The sequence below is a fragment of the Protopterus annectens genome, chromosome 7.part0 (genome assembly GCF_019279795.1).
Source record: "Protopterus annectens isolate FY-2018-M chromosome 7.part0, PAN1.0, whole genome shotgun sequence".
Classification (NCBI taxonomy): domain Eukaryota; kingdom Metazoa; phylum Chordata; order Ceratodontiformes; family Protopteridae; genus Protopterus; species Protopterus annectens.
In genome coordinates this window covers 245,604,797-245,627,022 of record NC_056739.1, presented here as the reverse complement: position 1 = coordinate 245,627,022, position 22,226 = coordinate 245,604,797, and the positions used below count along the sequence as shown (strand labels likewise).

Sequence of the window (22,226 nt, the reverse complement as noted above, 5' to 3'; positions counted from 1 at the left end):
CACCAACAACCTCTCCAATAGCTGTAATAATCTGCCAAGCTTATGCACTTTCCTGTCTCTTGGTCTCCTAAATAAAGCCAAGTCATAATAATATATTTAGATCAAGTCTTAATGTTGTCCAATGTTCAGACAATGAGGCAGATTCAACTTCTCCTTAAAGCCACTAATTATACATCATCACTAATTAGGTATCATTCCCAATCCGTGGCACTATGATGTGCATAATGTAGAAGGTCAGAGAGACTTTCAGTGTCTCCTGCTACTACTACTGTTACTATCAATTGCAAACTGCAGTAGGAAGTCTCCGCCAAAAGTCACACATTTATTTATTTATTCATTTATTTATTGACATTTGATTACTGGGAAACTCTGACTGAGTAGAAGCCCATTTTCAGTGGAGGTCCAGGGAGAATAGCTCCAAATTATTACAAAACATGTTAAGAACAATAATTTTACAATCTTCAAACGTAAAACAAATACATTTGCAGTTTAAATAATTATAAGAAATTAGACATATTATAAAAACATTGGTTAAGAATCGATACAAGATATATGCGAATCATTTAATATTTAGAGAAATTTTAGATAGTTTGTAGAAAAATTAAAGGTACGTTAGTCTGAATAGGAATTTCAATATAAAGTGAGGGAAAACAGGTTTATGGTATATTTAGAAAGAAAGCCAGAGAAGAAAATTAAATAGCAGTAAGGAAGTAAGTGAAGAAGGGAGAGTAAGGAGGTATAAGGAATGAAAAGGTACTTGTTCACATTAGAGATATAGGTTATCCTGGTTTTGATCAAGAACAGAGCCAGATTTTAGCTAGGAAGTCTTTCATAAAGGTTTTGAAAGATGGGAGGGTGGATATAGACCTGAAGGATGCAGGTAAGGTGTTCCAGGCCTTAACAACCTTGTACAAGTATAGTCAGTGCCTAGCCAGATTTTCTAGGTTTGTAGACAGACAGGAGTTTTTGGTCACTGAATCACAACGAATGACTGGGAACATAGTTGTGTAGAATGTTTTTTTATGGCTCGACAGTCAGATGGTTGGTGGATAATTTTTTAGGTGGCAAGAAGTTGTGTATGTTAGTTGATGTGGCATTTCTAACCGATTTAGGTTTTTCAGTGCTTTACAGTGGCGAGTTCTGAATAGGGTACATGCTACAAATTTAGCAACTTTGTTATAGCATTGCTCAAGTTAGAAATTTTGTGAAGCCTGGAGGTTAGTATGGATAGAAGTGCCACAAAGAAAAGTGGGGAGGAGATAAGTAGTGGCAAGTGTAGTTTTAGTTGCATCTGTGAGAAAGCTTTTGGCTCTGTAAAGCATCCCTATTTTTTGATGAGTTTTTCTTATACAGTTTTGTATATGCAGGTCGAATGGAAGATTATCATCCACTATCACCCCTAATAGTTTGCTATGATAAGTGATTTCAATAGTTGCATTATAAAAGGAGAGGACTTTAATTTTTTTTTTTTTCATGAGCGAGGGATTTCGGGAAAAAGTAGTAGTTTGGTCTTTTTTGGGTTGATAATGAATTGTGAGTGAAAAAGCCATATTTTAGTGAATGCTAAAGAATCCTGAGTAATTTTTTGGAAGTATACCATATTGTCAAATGTGTAAAGGAGACTGGAATCATCTGTGTATTGTATTAGGGTGGCCTGTTGTGTGGAAGCATAGAGAGTGCTGGTGAAAATGTTAAAGAGGAGGGGACCAAGGATAGAGCCTAGTGGTACAATAGTGGTGACTGGGAGGTAAGAACAGAGTATGCCATGCCACTTTACTGACTGATACCTATTGGACAGTAGCTTTTGAACCACAGATGGGTGGGCTGAGAGATCTAGTGAGGACACTTGAAGAAGTTTGCTGTGACAAACTGCGTCGAAGGTTTTAGACAAGTCTAGAAATAAGGAAGAGACTAGTTTGCCATTACATCTAGCTTTACTGACAGTATCTATATAGGTTCATAGGTTCATAGGTTGGTACTAGGCTATTAGGGCTAGCCTAAGTTTCTAGCCATAACAATTCCCTGGATAATTCTTCCCACAATATTTACTTCCCTGGACCCCTGTCTAGCAGGGCGACTGACGTGATCCCCAGTGTGAATTTCCTATCTCCCATCCAATCGTCAAGGTTCCTTTTGAAGAGGGCCAAGGAGGCACTCTGCTTGACATGTATGGGCAGTCTATTCTAAAGTCTGGGGAGTCTCTGGGTCAAGAACCTATCCCTCCAGCATGTTTTGTTCATTGTGATGACAAAGTTTAGATCCCTGGAGCATGTGGCTCTCAGGGATTGCAATTTCTTTAAGTGGAGCATTTCCAACAGCTCAAGGTTTGACATGACCTTGTATGTTAAGCAGAGATCATGTCTGAGTAGACAATATGCCACAGAGTATAGCTGGAGTTTTGTTAGACGGTCAGCATAGGGCATCTGCTTTAGGCCTGGGATTCTTTTAGTGAGGTATTTCTGCAACCTTTCTAGCTGTTGCAGATGTCTTATGAGGTACATACCAAATGGGGCATTGTACTCTATAATGGGTCTAATGAGGGATATAGGTTAGAAAGCCAGTCTTCATACTACTGGAAGCATGGAAGCCATGTTGTGCAGGGGGAACTATCATTCATTGCTAGTTCCTCCAAACTTGCCACACAAAATGATTTGGTGCAGATTAAACATGCATGTAATTCTGCTAGTTGCCAAGAATCTGCCCTTGATGGTACACCAACTTGGCTGAAACAGAAACAAACATTCTCCAACCAGCCAGATTATTCAGCCTATACATATATAATCTACTCAGAAGATTATGTGCGGGATAAAGTTATAGCTCTTGTCATTAGGTAGTCACTCCTCAACTGCTCTCTGTAATTCTTTTCCAACAGAACTTCTGCAACACATGGAAATTAAATTTGATTTAGACAGAAATTACATGCAGAAATGCATGCAAATGATACGATCTGTTGTTTGTCTATTGCTCGGAGTATAATAGTAGTAAAATGCTAGCTTGAAACTGAAAGCATTTGAAAATCAAAGAGAAATCCTCAGACCAAACAGGAAATGCCAAAACTCAAAATAAAATATTGTAGCTGGCTTTGAATAGAAATAATGAATCACAAGTTTAACTTTAATTAATGTACCTTAATAGCTGTGTCTGTGTTTATTCATTCATTCATTCATTCATATTGGTTAGCCAGAGTAGTGCACTGATAAGTAATGATGAATTGCAAACACAGACAAAATCAGTGAACCACAGCATTTTGGACTTGTCTCACTTTAAAAAAATCTTATAACAATATATTTTCCTATATTCTTGTTGATTTTACATGTTATTCTTAAAACTGACAGTTTCAAAAACGCTTTGTTGCTTTTCTGATGCCACATCAAAAATACCATATAAAATGTTCTTGTTATATTTCTGAGTACTTCGGAACTTTCTCTCTTTGTAGCAGGCAACTTGTATAGTTGTATTTAAATATTAGGTCATTTTGGTATATAAGGTAAGTTAATACATTTAAGCAGCATTGATCTTCAGTTAACAAAGAGCATTTTAGGTAAACAAAAACGTATTCAAATTTTTGTTCTATATATTTGCAAAGATCACAGTTTTCTACATACAAGTTAAAGGCTCTAAGGATAAAAGATGGAGGTATTACATTGTGCATCTTTTACTGTTGTTAATTACCATTCTTGGGAGATACCAGAGGATTGTAGCCCCCAAACATCTCTAACGCTCAGGTGAGAACTGCTCTCTCCAAGGCGAAAAACACAGCATCCATGGGACCAGATGGTGTCCCCGGTTGTGTGCTCCATGAACTCAATGAGGAATTAAACCCGCAGTTAGGGCAGCTGTTTAATCTTAGCCTCACCTCAGGATCGTACCCACGCTCCAAGGAGTGGCGACGGCAACTGTGGTCCCACTTCACAAAGCGGTGCCCACCCCACCCTGAAATTACCATCCCATCAGCTTGACAAGCCTGATCTGCAAAGCTATGGAGAGGATCATAATGGAACTCATAAATAAAGACATAGGGGACTTGCAGACTTTGGATCCAACCCAGTTTGGCTTTGTCAAAGGCAGATCATGCCTTTTAAACCTGGTTGACTTTTTCGAAACAGTCACCAAGGCCATTGATGAGGAAAGGCAGTCCACACAGCCTACCTTGACCTGGCAAACAATACCCTACTCGGGTATCATTGAAAAACTCAGCTTAAATGTAAACCCATACGTCACAAGATGGGTTGCAAACTGGCTAAGTGACAGAACCCACAGGGTCAGAGTTGCTGGCGCCATGTCAGACTCAAAGCCTGTCACAAGTGGTGTCCCACAGGGCTCAGTCCTGGGCCCACTCTTGTTCGACATCTACTTTTCAGAAGTACAAGCAAACACAGGAGGGTTATGGCTGACAAAGTTTGCAGATGACTGCAAACTGGGCACCATAGTTGAGAACACATCTGACACAGATATCCTTCAGAAGGGTCTCATAGAAATGGATAACTGGTGCCAGAGCCATGGCCTAAAGTTAAGCGCCAAGAAATGCATAGTCATACCCTTCGGGAAAAACAAGGTTACCCCTAGCTACCATACAGGTGGCAATCCACTAAGCACAGAAGAGGTTATCAGGGATCTGGGGACCCAGGTTGACAGTAACTTTTCGTTTGACACTCACGTTGCCAAAGTAGTTAGGAAGACCTTCTACATTGCCCACCTGATCATGAAGGGATTCACATCTAGATCAAGGGAGGTCATCGTCTCATCAGACCAATGATTGAGTACAATGCCCCATTCGGAATGTATCTGACCCGACACCTGCAGCAACTGGAAAGGCCCCAAAAGTTCCTCACCAAAAGGATAAAGGGTCTCAAAAATATGTCTTATGCTGCCCGACTGAAGGAACTCCAGCTCTATTCAGTCGCTTACCATCTGCTCAGAGGTGACCTGTGCCTGACATACAAGGCCATGTCCAACCCAGAATTGATGAACATGCTTCACCTCAAAAAATCTAGATCCCTCAGAACTACAAGGGTGGGAGACTTAAACCTTGACACGGTTATTAATAGGACGTGTTGGAGGGACAGATTCATCACCCAGAGACTCCCTATGCTGTGGAACAAAATCCCGGTACATGTGAGGCAGAGCACCTCGCTGGCCTTGTTCAAGAGAAATCTTGACCAATGGATGGGAGATCGCAGATATACCCCAGGGATTACCTCAGTGTCACTGCTTGACAGAGGCACAGCAAAATAATGGGCATAGTATCCTTCAAACTAAAGGGGTGGCGAAAGCCACAAAGCTCTGGGCTAGGCTTATAAATGCCCTTGGGCAGATAGCCTAGTATGAACCTATGAACCTATGCACACCTCCTTATTGAGTTAAAGAGGTACAGTTTTTAGGCTATGTTACCCAGTTAACTAGGGTTTTGCAACAGATGTTTAAACAACTGAAAAAAGTGAGTGCTCCTCTCTCCCTGCATCACCTGAATAATGGATAATAACCCTGACCATAATCCTGCCCCTGCCCCCAACCCTAACCCTACACCTTACTTTAGTGATAACCGTCCCATAATGCTACCACTATATAAGACACAGGCACAATAACATACACAGACTCACACTAACAACACTACATCTATCCCCTTACCTAACCCTAAAATACACACACTCACACACAAACATACAAAATGTATGCCCTCACATATCCTGAACCCTAACCTTGACTGCATACACACATGCATGTATGCTCTCATCCCATCCAACCCAGCTCTCCTTTCTCAATGAAACATTTCCTCGACATTTTGACCATTCAGCTATTTGTACCTTCAGTACTAAGCAGCACCCCTCATACTCATTGACCAAATGGAAGTTCGGTAAAATGATAGGAATTCATATATTTCTGTAGGTTATTTGGCAGGTGCTTGGCAGCAAAAGGTTTCCTAGTTTGATTCTCAACCGGGTTGCTTTGCTGCAGAGTCTGCATGTCCTCCCTGTGTTTGAGTGGGTTTACTCTGGGTTTCTGGTTCCTCTCACATTCTAAAGAAATGCAGTAGGTAGATTGGACACTCTAAATTATCCATAGGTGTGAGTGTGTGTGCAAGTGTGGTGTGGAAGAACTACTGTGGCAAGGCTAGCCACCTGGTGATGTAAACCTTGGCTGTAGATGATTGTCACTGTTGAAGTGACAACATAACCCCATGTGCAAAAATGGGAATAAGGGTTATGGATGGATGGATGGATGGATTTGTCAGTTGCTTGAAAAGCTTATCTTTTGTCAATATCAGAGCACAACTGCTATGTTCCTTGCACTACAATAGGATCATAGGATCATATCAGAGCACAACTGCTATGTTCCTTGCACTACAATAGGATCATAGGATCATAGGAGGTTACTAGCCTATTGGCCCTGAGGCTTTATAAGCCTAGCCAAGAGTTTAGCCCATGTTTGGACAAACCATCACCCAATGCCCCTGTCCAGCAGGGACATGGATGGAATCCCAGGGGTATATTTTCTCATCCAGTTATCCAGGTTGTACTTAAAAAGGGGTAAAGAGGTACTCTGCTTGATGTGGAGAGGGAATCTATTCCATAGATGAGAGAGTCTCTGGGATACAAATCTGTCCCACCAACAAGTCTTGTTAATGTCACAGACTAGGTTGAGGCTATGTGTGTGGGTTACTTGACTGAAGCTTGACTTGCGGATATGCAGCTGTCCCATCAAGGTGGGGTCCATGATCACCTTGTATGCCAGACAGAGGTCACCTCTGAGGAGTCTGTATGAAACTGTGTAGAGGGATAGGGCTTTTAGCCTTTTTGTGTATGGTAGATGCTTGAGGCCCTGGATTCTCTTGGTGAGGAACCTCTGTGGTCTATCCAGCTGCTGCATGTGCTTTGCTAGGTAAGGTGCATTGTATTCAATAATAGGCCTTATAAGGGAAGAATACAGGGATGTTATGACCTCCTTGTCCCTGAATGAGATACTCTTACTTACGAGGTTTGCCATGTAGGAGGCTTTCCATACCACGGAAGCAACATGGTGATCAAACGTCAGGCTGCTATCAACCTGGGTGCCCATATCCTTAATGACTGATTGAGTGCTTAGGACATTGTTATTAGTGTGATCATTTGTGGTGACATCACTCTCCCCAAAGGGGATGATGATGATGATTCATTTTTTTGGTATTCAGCTTGAGGCCATGTTCTGGCACCAGTCATTTGTCTGAGTGAGACCCTCTTGGAGGATGCCCACATCACTAGGGGAATTCATGACAGCACCCAGCTTGCAGTCATCTGCAAATGTGGTCTGCCATATCCCAGTGGTTTTATCCTGCACCTTAGAAAAGTATATCCCAAATAACAAAGGCCCCAAAACTGAACCCTGGGGTATGCCACTTGTTACGGGTATACTGCTTGAGGTGGCTTTCCCTGTTTTGGCTACATGGGTTCTATCAGTGAGCCAGTTTGCTACCCATCTGGTAACATAGGGATTGATGCCTAGTTGAGAGAGTTTAATCTATTATGCCAGAGTGGGGAATAGTGTCAAAGGCTTTGGCCAGGTCAAGGTAGGTGGTGTGCACCATCTTCCCTTCATCCATGGCTTTGGTGACTGTCTCAAAGAAGTCGACCAAATTTAGCAGACATGACCTCCCTTTGACAAAGCCAAACTGTGTGGGATTGGGTCTATATTATAACATTAAAGTTCAAAAACTTCGAATGTTATAATATCAAACCCTTTAGTGTGAAAGCTGAGAATAGCGAAGCCTCGGAACATCAAAATTTTACCTAAGGTAAGATTTCGGTGGTCTGTGGCTTCGCTATTTACAGCAGTGTGGTGTGATAGTTATGGACCGGGTTTAGGGAAGTGAGCGAATGAAGGTTACGGATTGGGTCAGGTAAGTGTGGTGCAATGGTTACGGATCGGTTAAGGTAAGTGAGTGAATGGACTGGGTTAAGGTGAGTGTGCGGTAGTTAGGGACTTTAGGGTTAGGGCGCAGGTGAGGTGAGTGTGCGGTAGTGACAGACTTTAGGGTTAGGGGCGGGTTAAGTGAGTTAGGGTTAGGGTGCGGGTCAGGTAAATGTGCAATTGTGTGGACGTGAGGGTTAGGGTGGGGTAGGTGATTTAGGGTTAGGGAGTGGGTAAGGTGAGTGTGTGATAGTTAGGGACCTTAGGGTTAGGGTTGGGTTAAGGTAAGTGTGTAGCTAGTGGTGTATGTCTGGTTTAGTGTAGGGTTACGTGAAGTGTATGTGTGTGGATTATTTATTTTCGTGTGCTTGAGTTGTGTGTATGTTTGTCGGAACAGCAAATTTTTTCCCTGTGAAAAAATTCTCTATTCTGACTGTTCAGTTTTCTGGTGTTTTGATTGAATGGGGGTCGATATTATAGCATTCTATGTTTTTAGACTTCGATGTTATAATATAGACCCATGGGATCAAGTGTTTGGAGGTTGCCAATGTCCTTGTTAATGAGGTCCATGATAATCCATTCCATAGCCTTGCAGATCAGGCTAGTTAGGCTGATGGATGTATAATTTCCTGGATTGGTGGATTCTCTTCCTTTGTGTAAAGGGATGCAGTGACTGTCCTCCACTCAGCTGGGATGAAGCCAGTACTCAGACTTTGGTTGAATAGGGTGCCTAATGGTGCTGAAAGTTCCTGCCTGAGTTCATGTAGGATGCAGCCTGGGATGTTATCGGGCCCCATGGAGGCTGTATTTTTTGCCTTTGAGAGAGCAGTGATGACCTGTTCCCTAGATATAAGGGGAAGGGGGCAGGTGCTGGGGATGTCCTGATTTACTGATGGGGGACAGAGGGGTGAAGTTTTCACTGAATCTGTCAGCCAACAAGCTTACTATACCTATGGCATTTGTATATGTGGTGTCCTTGACCACCAGTTCTGAACAGATCTGGGTGCTTCCTTTGAGGTTGTGGACACATGTGAAGAATGCCTTATGATTGTCTCTAGTAGATATGGCCAGTTTGAACTCAAATTTGCTTTGGAGGATTTTACTAGTGCTCTTATTTGCTTGATCAAACTAAGGAGACATTGCTTCCAATTGGGCACTTGCTTCTTCTTGGTCTAGGACAGCAATTGTTTCCTTTTGTTATAGAGTTTATTTATTGCAGATGTCCAACAGACAGGTTTACTCTTCCTTGCAGAGGATGACTTAGTCCTGTCAGATATTCCTGATTCCATGCAGCTATATAAATGCTTGTATAAAATTAATAACACTAAAATGCATGAATCTTAGCTAGAAACTATGCATCTAAATATATAAACATGATAGCCCCTTTTATGCCAGTTTTGGACAACGAGTTCAGTACTGAAATACAAAAAAACCCCCATTAAAATTAGCATAACAGATATAATTTATTTCAAACAGCTTTGCCAAAAGACTGATAATATTCAAAAATACATGAATGACTTAGAAAGCACATTTTTACTCATTAGTTACATTGGTGCAGTGTTAGCATTGTTGCCTCACAGCAAGAGGTTCTCCTGTTCGATTCGTGGCTGGAGTGCGGGGAGTGCCTTCTATGTGAAGTCTGCATGTCCTCCCCACAGTTGGGTGGGCATTCGAAAGAATGCGTAAATGGGCGTGCCTTCGTTGAAGGTTGAACGTCGAGCTGGCACCTTGGCGTTCGTAAAAATCTACTGCCAATCATTAGTGGACCGGAGTTCCGCTGTGGCGACCCCTAACCAGGAAAAGCCGAAAGACAACAACAAGTTACATCAGAAAAGTTACTGTTCATGATTGTACACATTGACGTTTAGAAATATATTGCAAATGTATTATACATTAAAGAAAGATATTTTTCAGAACTGATTATTGAATAAAATAGACTCTAAAAGCAGTTTAATGTACAATTTCTCCAAAATTGCATTGATTGTACTGAATAAATATAAATAAAAGAGCAGTGTTGTATGTGGCAAGGAAAGGAATTGTGCTTCATAATGCCCTTGGACTGGATAATTTAATCAGTGAGGGATGTGTTGAGGGTAGGCAAAATTAAATTTTCTGAATTGAAGAATTTAGAATTTTGAGTTTAGCATTTCACTGAAAACACAAATGTGTCATATTCGGTCCTCCTTTAAGCCAACAGCTTGACACATTCTAATGTGCTTATTCTTAGATTTGCTGTATTATTTGAAGATACTCTACATTCAACAATGTATCAGTGTAAATACTGTAAAAGTTTTTGTTCTGCACTGAAACTTGCAATGCAATAGTGTATTATCCCTTTGTGACTAATAACAGGTGTTAGATCAAATGTGTGCATAATATTTCTAAAACGTGAAAAAAAATACACACACACAAACATATACAAATGTTTATGTGTACATACACACACACACACACACACACACACACAAACATATACAAATGTATATGTGTACATATACACACACACACACACACACACACACATATATACAAATGTATATGTGTACATACACACACACACACACACATACACACACACACACACACATATATATATATTTATATATATTTATATACACACATATGTTATATTTTTTACAAGTGGCTCAGTGTTCAATAAGGTAAGATGCAGAAGGTAGCATAAATGCAAAAATACAATTATTAGAATCTGCAAATGCTGTTTATATATAATTAAAGCAATGCCATCCATGAAATGATTTGTTTATGAATTTCTAGGTTTTACACTACATGAAAAGTACCAGATTTGTTAACAATGGTGGTGAAGAGATATTTTATGATAAATATGGTGACTCCCCTGCAATTTATGATATTCAGAACTGGCAAGTACTTCCTGATGGATCTGGAAGGTATGTCAAGGTTGGGGTGTACAACACTGGTGCCGAACCAGGTCAAGAACTTGCAATCAAGTCTAGTGACATCCTTTGGAGTAAAGACTTTGCAGAGGTTGGTGGTAATTTTTAATCTAATTCAACATTTTGTTTTTCTCACAATGTTGTTGTTGAAAGCATATCAAAAGAAAAGTTATTTGTTTTGGAAACCTTTTGCATATTTAGTTTTATATATCTGACTAGCCTAGTTTAAAAAGAATGAAGAAATTTAAGAGTAATAATTATGAGATAGCTTTATTTTATTGTTTACCGAAGGTACATAAAAATGTGAATTGTCCTATTGTATCAGCATGTAATTATTTTTTACATAATATGGGGATTTTTTTGCACAGCTTTTTGTACCCATATGTGATAAAACAGACATCATACATCAGAGATAGTTTTGAATTTTTGAGTAAGATATCTTCAATAAAATGGACAGAGGATATGTATTGGTTCACAGCTGATGTGAAAAGCCTATATACAAGTATAAAACATGAATATGGTTTACAAGCCTTAAGAAAAACATTAGGTGATAGTCCTCAGTCCTTCTATATCATTGAATTAGTGGAATTTTGTCTCAAAAATAATTATTTTTATTTTTATTTTGATGGCCAGTTATTTCATCAATTAAAAGGTACAGCCATGGGGGCAAGTTTTGCCCCGATGTATGCAAATATTTTGATGAATTCTTTTGAATTAGATTTTCTGTATCAGTTGGAATTTTATAAGAAATATGTAGTAAGTTATTATCGATATATTGATGATTTAATTTTTGTATGTAGGGGTGCATAGATGAGATAGGAAATTTAAAAAAAAAACTTACAAAAAAATCAATTTGGACTGGAATTTGATGATTTTCAAATGGGTAGAAAAGTTAATTTTTTGGATTTGACTTTGGAAGGAATGAGTAATGGTAAGATAGTCACAAGAATTTATAGAAAGTTTGAAAATTTACATTTCCTAGATGGACTTAGTCACCATCCTTCTCACCTTATGAAATCTTTACCATATGGGGAATTTACTAGAATTATGAGGTTGTGCAATAATAGTAATGAATTGGAAATAGAGTTAAAAAAGACCACTCATTTATTCATTAGGAGGAATTATAATGAAAAAGAAGTCATGTTATCTTTACAAAGAGCAAGAAGTGAAGGATCACAGGTGAATAAAAATAAAAAAAGTAGGATGAAGAAAGAAGAAAATAATTGTTTTGATAAACAAATGTTTTTGGTTTTAACATATGATTTAATAACAGAAGAAGTTAAAAAAGCAGTACAAAAGTATTGGCCTTTTTTATTTAAACATAAAGATTTAGTGGAAATTATTCCAACAAATATTACATTTTCTTACAAAAGAGGGAGAAACCTTAAAGATATGTAAGTACATGCAAGGTACTCTAGTCCCAATGTTAATTTACAAATAGAAATAGGTTTAATGGGTACATATCAGTGTAGGAAGTGTATTTCGTGTAAATATATAAGTAAAACATTTGAATGTATTAATGGTAGAGTTTTTAAATCTTGTGGAATTTTTTCTTGTAATACAGTAGCAATAGTATATGCTTTAAAATGTCCATGTGGACTGTTTTATATAGGAGAAAGTAAAAGAGCTTTTAAGGTCCGACTTCAGGAACATGTAAGGGACATAAAGAATAATAAGTTAGAAAGCCCTTTAGCAGTGCATTTTAGAGACTATCATGATAGTCAACCAGATGGTCTATTGGCAACAGTTTTGGAACAGATCACAATAAAAAATAATAATGATAGTGATTTAGTTAAACAAAAACTGTTATACAAGGAGACTGTTTTTATATTAAAGTATAATACACTGACACCTAGTGGCATTAATGTAGAATGTAACTGGAGAGTATTTTTATGAATGAAATATATTGTAATTAATTGATTGATTGTTGAATTGGTGTATTGGTTTTGTAATTGATGCTTTTGTATGGTATAAATAATTTGGAAGTGTTTGTGATACTCATTCTCCTTGAAGGCGTGAGCCGAGGCGCTAGAGAAAGGGTAATAAACAGTGTTGGATCTCTTCACTTGGTCGTATTGCTTAGTTTAAAAAGGTGAATGAAGTTACTAAATTGTGTGCAACCAACACAGCTATTTTGTCTGCATCTCAGGTGTTTCTGGTAAAACATAAGACTTTCTTCAGAAGGCATTATTAGTCTTCAATATACACATAAGTATGGATTATACCTCACACCTGTTTTTGCTTTAGGTATCAAAGTAAGACATAATTGTATGTATTTATCTCATTGTAGGGAGCTTCCTTCCCCTTTCCTTAAACAGACACACACACACACACACACACGCACACACACACACACACACACACACACACACACACACACACACACACACACACACACTCATATATATATATATATATATATATATATATATATATATATATATGTTTTCACAACAATTGACAACATCGAAAATGTATAAAATTGAGTAGTGTATCATCAAACATGTAAATGTTATAGTTTATTCTGTTAATCTGTATATAGTGTTTATTATGCCACTCTGTAGGACTTTTTAGGCCATATACATTATGTCTACATTCCTTATGGTGATCGCGATACAGTGGGGTTAGGAAAATTAACTTTTTCCCACTGTAGTGCGATCTTGGAGTTGGTATATTTAATATATGGAGGGGTGGCAGAGCCCCCCACTTGGGGGGGTGCAGGGGGGCTTGCCCCTTGCAGAAATATAGTAAAAAGTGTTTTTTTTTCATTTGGTGTTGCTATAGGTGGAGGGGATGTTGTTTATGTTTGCTTTGTAGTTTTCGATGTTGTGGATTTTATGTTATGAGTTTTAGATGTTTTGAATTTTCGATCTTATGGTCTCGCTGTTTTGAAATTAGATGCTATGAGTTTTCGACGTTTTGAACCACGTATCTCTCTCTCTCTCTCTCTATATATATATATATATATATATATATATATATATATATATATATATATATATATATATATAGATAGATATGTGTGTCAATGGCCAAACCACTGTGGAGAAAAGCCCAGCAATTCTAAATCATGTCTACTGCTGAAATATAAACTGTATCAACAGCAATTTGCTGTGTTAAGTTGATTGATAATTATGCATCAAAGAAAAGAATAAAGAAAAAAAGAAAGACATTAACGGGTTTAACCTCCTCCATGTTGCAGGTGAAGGAATTTCTTTCTGGACTACAGATTATGCATGTTTGGATTTTACTTTTGCGGGACCAATACCAACATTAAGTACAATAACAAAGCCAAATAAGGCGGGGTGGACTTGTGATGAACACCAATGACTACGTTAATAAAATGTTTGCGTTGTTGTATAGTGATACTTATGAGGAGGTCTCTGTTAACCAAAAGAATATTGCTTACAAAAGACTTGATGTATGGTTAGATGATTACTATTAAATGGGTTTATCACTAGAAGTGATTATGCTTATTTACTGCTACCTAACCCTAGGACCCTAATTATATATGGCACCCCCAAGATTTATAAAAATCTTTCCAATCCCCCCTGTGCCCCATCGTTGATGAGAAATCCTCTAAGACCTTTACAATGGCTGGTTTTATTGACTGGTAACTTAAAGGGATAGGGAACATGATTAGTCATCTTTACAAAGATTCTTGGGATTTCTTGACCAGGATTTCAGAGATTTATATAATGACAGCTTAATTTTTGTGACTATTGATGTCAAAGATTTATTTTCAGTGATCCCTCATCATACAAGTCCTGAATGATTTTATGGTTTTTATGTTTTAACTCTGATTTTAGACCACATAAATATCAAAACATTGAGAGCCTTAAAGGAGATGGTGCTGAAGAACAATTTTATTACCTTTGAAGGATATATTATTTAGACACTGTTTGGGGGAAGCAATGGGGTTGGCATGTACCTCACATTTTTGAGAAACTCATTATGATCTATTGAGAGATAATTTTTTTTCATTCCCCTTTTGGAACTGTTGGTCCCTTTATGGGCAATTTCTTGATGACATAGTGATTTTTTGGACAGACACTATGGATTTTTTTTTTCAGTACTTGCATTACACTATTAATTTACTGTAAGTTATTTGCATGAGGAGGTTAATTATTTGGATACTTCTATTTTCAAAAATAGATTTAGATGCTGCTTTGAATCCTCTATATATAGGAACTAACATACTCCAAATCTCTATTACATTTTAGCATTTGACATTGTATTCATCAAAAAAAGATCTTTGGTTAAGGGGCAGTTTGTGAGGCTGCACAGATTGTTTCACAGGATGAAAGGTTTAATTAGGAATGTTTAAAGCACAAGCATATGTTTGAAGTTCAATGTAACTCCTCTACGCTCCTTAATGGAATTTTTCAAGAGGTAAAAACTGGGAGACATAATTTTTTTTTCTCCTTGATAGGTAAGGGTTGTCAGTACCAGATTAATAATCCACTGTAGGTAAGGATTGTCAGTACCAGATTAATAACCCACTGGCTGACTCCATTAATTCTCAAGTTGACTGTAACAAGACTTTGATTCTCACTTATAATTTGGATTTTATGACATGAAAGGTGTCCATAAGCACTGGAACATTTTTTTCTAGTAACCAGGAACACTTGGACAACTTAGGTTCTTTTCCTTAAATTGTATATAAAAAGTATACTTGTTTTAAGTCCCTGCTTGAGAGTACAGGGTGCTTGGAGAGCCTTGGTAAAATGACAAAATGTGGTCAATGTAAACACATCTTTGAAGGCTCCATTTTCCATATTCAAGGTTACGGTGGGGTCAGTTTGTGTCAGACGTATTATTGTTTCAGTACAGGAGTAACATACAGGGCACAGTTCCAATAATGTGTGTATTTTTACATTGGTAAAACAATACAACCTTTAAGAGCTAGAATTTATTGTGATTTGTACAACATTAGGAAAACGGATGACCACAATGCTCTTTAAAAGCATATTTGCACTTACAGTACCCACAGTTTTAAGTTTTATATTATTAACCATATTAAATTAGGTAACAAAGTTGGTTCACGGGATGATATTTTGGAATTTAAGCAGCTTAAATGGCAGTTAATGACAGATTCAACTGCCTACCCATGTTTAAATGATATGATTTCTGTTAGTGGTATCCTGTGTTTGAAGGCAGCATTTTTTATTTGGCATGTTTGGTCACTATTATTGGTCTTGTTCACATTTTACATGCCATTAATTTATTTTCATACATTTTTACAGCATTTATTGTCCTTTAGAGTGTATATTATAAATCAGATTTTGTTTAGAGTTTTCAGGTGTAGGGTAATGAAATTGTATTTATGTAGGATAAATATATATATGTAATATTTTAAGAAGCATTATTGTTTTCCTTTATACTTATTTATGCATGTCTCTTTAAAATCATTGGTTTTGGGATATTTTAAGGGTTAATGTAGATATTATTTAATTTAGTAATTAACTCAACAACCATGACTATAGTGGGTCTATAAATCTGAAATTTTTTCACTGAGTTTGTTCTGATGAAATCTACAAACCAGGACAAAAGTGCTCCAGAGACCTCACCCTCATTACCACAATCAACAGAACATGCTGGAGGGACTGGTTCATAACCTATAGACTGCCCATGCTATGGAATAGACTTCCCATACATGTCAAACAGAGCACCTCACTGGCCTTCTTCAAGAGAAATCTTGACGATTGGATGGGAAATAGAAAATTCACCCCGAGGATCACTCCAGTGGCTCTACTCAACAGAGGTACGGGGAACTAAGGTCAGGTGGCACGATGCCAGGGTAATCCCCACGGGATAGGCTTGTAATGGCTCCAGCCCTATTCGCCTAGCACACACCTATGAACCTAATAAATTGGAGTATTTTTGTCACCTGTTCCCAGTTTTATGAGTTATTGGTTTTATGTTATGTTTTGTTTTTTTTTTGTTTGGGAGATTATACATTTTTAATTACCATCTACAGGTACCTTTTTTTATTTTTTATTCTTTTTTAAAATAAAATGTTTTCTATGACCAGTGGAGTTTAAACTAAATAAAATTATATTCACTTTATACAGCACATGCAAAACAAATAATTGTGTTGAACTTTTCTAGTTACTTTTAACGCAGCATGGACCCATATAATTCTACTCTCTATTTTTGTTTTTCATTAACTTTAGTGGTACCTCATTGCACTCCCTAATGAAACTGCACTGAAGCTGTCTTCAGCCATTTGGCACCAAAATTGCATTATTACAACTTCAGGGACATTAAGTCCATCCAACCATACTTGCAAGAAGCAGATGACTTCTATAACAACCACATGAAAACAAATCTGAACCCCCCAAAAAAACCCTGTTCCTTCTGGGACTGAGAACTCATGATTAAATAAGTTCATAACAAGGATGACTTACTTGTAAAGCCTGATTATCCTCGAACTGAATGAGGACAGAGTGGAAGCTCTTATCCTCTATTTAAGAGAAAGTCACTCGTTCTGGGTGACATTTACATCAGTGTCTCACAGGTTTCACAAGACCGAAATTGCTGTGTCAGTGGTGAAATTTAAATTAAAAAAAAAGGGGAGAGGTAAATGATCTTGATAATAACTACAGTTATAGATTTTGTTGCTGCAGGAAATGTATGTCATTTCACATGCTTTTCTCCTTTTAGTGGATTGAGTATTTAGTGATAATGTTTGGATTGTCCCTGTTGTCCCTAATATTCTTGAGATTTCTCCCTCATGGATTGACAGCCATTAAATGAGTCACTGAGGGTTGGAGGTTTCTGTTGAGTGGCAAGAACTGGTGTGTTTGTTTTGTTCCATGAGATTTTTATCTCCACATTCTGGAATGCTGCAGCAGCAGTACACCCAGAAGTCCCATGAAGCTTTGGCATTACCTACTGGCCTGCTTACCTGTTACCTATATTTCTTAGGTGTATTTATACTTGTCTGCCCTTCACAGTTATTAATATTATTATTATTATTATTATTATTATTATTATTATTATATTTTATTTGGCAGCTTAACAGATATTTCAATGTCTTTTAAATTTCAGAAAGGCATGCAATTATATGCTATAAAATAAATGAATAATATATAATAAAAATGTTAGTAAAAAATGCATCATAATATATTTTAACTGTATTTTACCTGCTGTTGGCTATATTACATCATATTCTGTTTTTTTTATCTTAGCAAGGTGAATTAAATAATATGTTTTTGTTGTTCTTGTTTGGAATCATGGTCACTGCCATTCATTGGTACAAGTCTTGCATAGCAGGTATTTTGATGGCTCATGTTATTAATCATTCAGTTTTATTCACAAGCCCTTCCTCACTACAAGCACTTAGAGACAGAATGTACTGCATGACTCAAGAATCCCAAGTTTAATTTTTTGATTTAGAGGTAGCCCAGATGCATGATCAAGGATCGGCCAACAGGAGAAGATCCTTCCCAGTTTTAGATGAAGAGCCAATGCCTGGGTTGAACCCTTTGAAGAAGTCAAGGAGAAGGGATAAGAGAGACACCCAGCTGCAGGAGGAATCCAACTTCATTGCTGGATAGCTCAGTTGACTCTGAAGGTAATGATATAAGAGGAGCATTAGATTTGATGGTAACAGATAGAGGGAAGAGAATGAATGAATATCTTGAATGGTTTATCAATTCTCTTCCAGATGAGAGAAGGGCTAGAATATTCAATTTCACTCTAGACAGGCACTTTGGTGCCATGCCTGCATTGTCTTCTACTCATCAAGGCAGGGTCTTCCCTGCATCACCATCCTATTTACTAATTCAGCAGACTGATGTACCCCTTCCTTTCCCACTAAGGAGTGCAGTTTTCTTGACCCAGGTCTAAGCATCACTCAGTTTTTGCCCCTCATGGTTATTATAAACTCTTCAAGTACACTTCTGTGGGTTCTTGCATTACCGTTCACATCCTGGCTAGCATCAGAGAAAATCCATAAAGATGACTTTCTGGATGTATTTGATTTATTCAGCACTGAGGGCATGCAGAATATAATTGAAATGGGGATTCCTGGCACAAAAGATCTAATGGCAGATCTAGCAGCCATAATGGAAAAAATCCTCAGCCAAGGTAATGACAAGGCACTGGGACATGTGGTTATTAGATTTTGTGGTATTTATAGGCATTATTTATGGAAAAGGATCTCATCTAAGTGGTAACTTTATACTCCTATATTTGGCCATGGGGGGTCTTGCTTAGTCATTGAATTTAGGAAATTAAAAGCTAAAAACAAATTGCTCAGCTGGGGACAAAGGTATCCAGACATTGGATTTACAATCATGTTGGATAAGTCTAATACCCCCAGGAATGAATCTACCATTAGTTGTTTTTTCTCCAACTTGTAAATTTGCCCATTTGTGCTGTTCCTGTGGTAAGGGTCATCCATTAGACAGCTGGTGGGTGCTCCACATACAGGACTGTGTGTGCTTATAATGGGCTACAGATTTAATACAGCAAGGGGTCAGGCTCAGTCTCAATCATTCTCACTCCCCAACCTAACTAGACAAATAAATTGGTTCAGTTGATGAAATATTACCCTGACAAAAATGCCACCTCATTTGTTCTCAAAGGTTTATGAAAATTGGTTTGTTGGTTCCTTTAGATTTTTATCTGGTATAATTGCCTCCCGTTTAATTGAGAAGGAGTTGCTAGCTGGTATGGTAATTGGTCCCTTCTTACACTCTCCCTGGCCTATCTCAAAATTTGCCCTATAGGCTTAGTTCCCAAAAAGAAAGAAAGGGAGCATAGACTGATTCATAGATTGATTCACCACCTTTCTCACACTGAGGGTTCATCAGTCAATAACTTCACTGACAAGAATCAACCCCTGACTCTGTAAATTGGATAGCCGGGTAGCTTTTCATCTGCTTCCCATCAGGCAGGAGGACTACCACTGTAAGGATTTCAATTTAATGGTAAGTTCTTTTTTAATACCACAATGCCCATGGGGTATGCGGTTGGTTGTACTACCTTTGACATTTTCAGCATAGCTACTCATTGGTGTTAACAGCAAACAAGCAGCCTGACAAGCAGCTGTTCGTTGATGAGGCAATGTGTTAAAACAAGAGGAAGGCAAGGAGGAGGCCACTGAGAGGATAGCAATATTTATGGACCTTTGACCTTTGTGCTACCTTGAGGGTACACCTTACCAAGGATAAATCAGAAGGCTGAGTCAAGAACTCACATTCTTAGGTTTAACTGTTGACATTTCAGCAAATTCCTTCAAGCTTCCTGCAAACTCAACTCAAACACAATTCTGAAATTTCTTTGAGTTCGTAAGGCTGATATAGGAGACATCATGCAGCTCCATGGGTTATTGAACTTTGCCTGATGTGCAACTGCTCCAAGCAAGACCTTTCTTCAGTCCATAATAAAAGGGAATAAGCCCAAGCACTGTAGGATATGCCTGCCAAGCATAATCAAGGAGGACTTTCACATGTGGTACACTTTTCTGACCCAGTTTGATGGAGTATCTGTTTTTCAATCACCTTGGGTTGCATCCAGTGAATTGAACATATTCACAAATGCAACAGGAGGAATTGGCATGCATGGGTATCTTTGAGGTAGTTGGTTTGCCACTAAATGTCCTATGTCCTAGTGTCCTGAAAGGAGGAAGGATATAACCTTCATTGAAATTTTTCCATGTCTGGGCGGCTACTTTGGTGTGGAAGATCTTGTTGCAAAATGGTAGGATTTCCTTATATTTGGACAAACCTTGCCCAGTTTCTGAGCAAATGCTCATGTAGGTCCAAATGGGTACACACTGTCAATATGCTGCAAGTTTTGTTGAGTTAGCAAATTTCTTTTTCTAGCACTTGTACCTGGTTGTGTCAGTGCTATAGCTAACTGACTTTCCCATCTTTAGTTCATCAGATTTCACCATTTGGCCCAAGATTTGGAGCCATTAGGAACCTTCATTCCTTCAGAAGTATGGGTAATTGGAGAAGGATAGCCAGATCAATAGTGGTGAATTCTATGGCTCAGAGTAGAAAAAGGGATTATTCATCATCAGTGCAAACCTTTAAGTTTTTTATAAGTTAGTATTCCAGAGTCATAGATACTATTGATTGCCTTTCATCAGAATATTTTTGCTACACAGATGTTACCAGCATGATTCTCCTAACACACTTCAAATACAAATGGCAACCCTAGGCTGGTTAACATGTTTTCTGGGTCTTAAAGTTTACTGTGGCAACTGGTTGACAAGTAGAATTCTTAAATTTTGGAAAATGCCAGGGAGGGGCTTCAAAAGACCCCAGGAAGCCAATATGGTGTCATCTCTTGCCTGTTATAGTCAGGGGTCTGTTTCCTTCAACTGTTCAATTTTATACCTTTACCACTTGGGCAATTTTGTTCACATGCCTTTATGCTTGGGCCTTCCATGCTAGAAAGTTGTTAAACTCTTTATGTTGAGAGAATGTGATGATACACAATGATTTTTTCTAGCTATGGGTGATGAAGTCCAAGACTGATCATGTAGGTAAGCAACAGCAAGTCTGTCTGGGGAGGGCTAAAGTTCTGGTTTACCCTGTTGTGCAATATAACCCCTATGATAGTAAGAATAGGCCTTGTATTTACTTCATCAGCTGGTAGGCCCTTTAAGTTAGCAGTTGCTTAGTTAAAGCTCTTTCATGTCAGGGCATAAATCCCCATGGATATTCTTTTTATTCTTTTCTGGTAGGGCATACATCCGATCAAGCAATGGAAGATCATTCTACCAAGGTACTGAAAAGAAATGGGAGGTGGTTTTCTGATGCCTTTTTAGCTTACATTTGGCAGTAATACTGTGATTTTATGTTTACAGGGAAGGAACATATTTGGATTGTAGTACATTCCTTCATTAGAAGAGCAGCTTTGTCTCATCCATTCAGGCATATGGTGTCTTTGGATAATTATCACTTATGACATAGGCAATTTATACATTTATGTTAATGAAAACAAGCTATATTGACATAATCTTAGTTGCAAGCAATATATATCCCAAACTAAATTGACAAAATTTTAGTTTCAAACATTATACATCACTTACAATCTAAAACATAAATAGTTATGGTAAGGGAGACACACAGGAACCAAAGTATGATGCAAAATAGTTTGATCCAATGGTAACTCGTCTTAACTATGTCAAGTTTTTCGAACCATCCAATAAAATAATGAAATAATATTCTTTTAAGAACAGCTGGAAGTTTGATGGTTTGAGAAACATGATGTATTTAAGGTGGTGTTACCAGTGAGTCATTATCAGATAATGTTCCTTATAGAAGAGATGAAAGCGATTATCATATGATTTTGCCTTTGATTTTATCTTGAAATTTGTTACATTTTTTGTGGATTAAAATATTTTGTATCATACTTTGGTTCCTGTGTGTTTCCCTCGCCACAACTATCTGTGCTTTTGTTTGCTCT

At 37.9% G+C, this 22,226-nt stretch overlaps 1 protein-coding gene across 1 annotated transcript in view; it reads left to right on the top strand.

Annotated features, from left to right (window-relative positions):
* The window catches only part of LOC122805932 (vomeronasal type-2 receptor 26-like), a 225,905-nt gene that overhangs the window by 38,261 nt on the left and 165,418 nt on the right, over positions 1–22,226 (top strand). Inside the window, exon 4 of the mRNA XM_044076175.1 lies at positions 10,660–10,887. Coding sequence (XP_043932110.1) covers positions 10,660–10,887 — 228 coding nt within the window. The remainder of the gene's footprint in view (positions 1–10,659; positions 10,888–22,226) is intronic.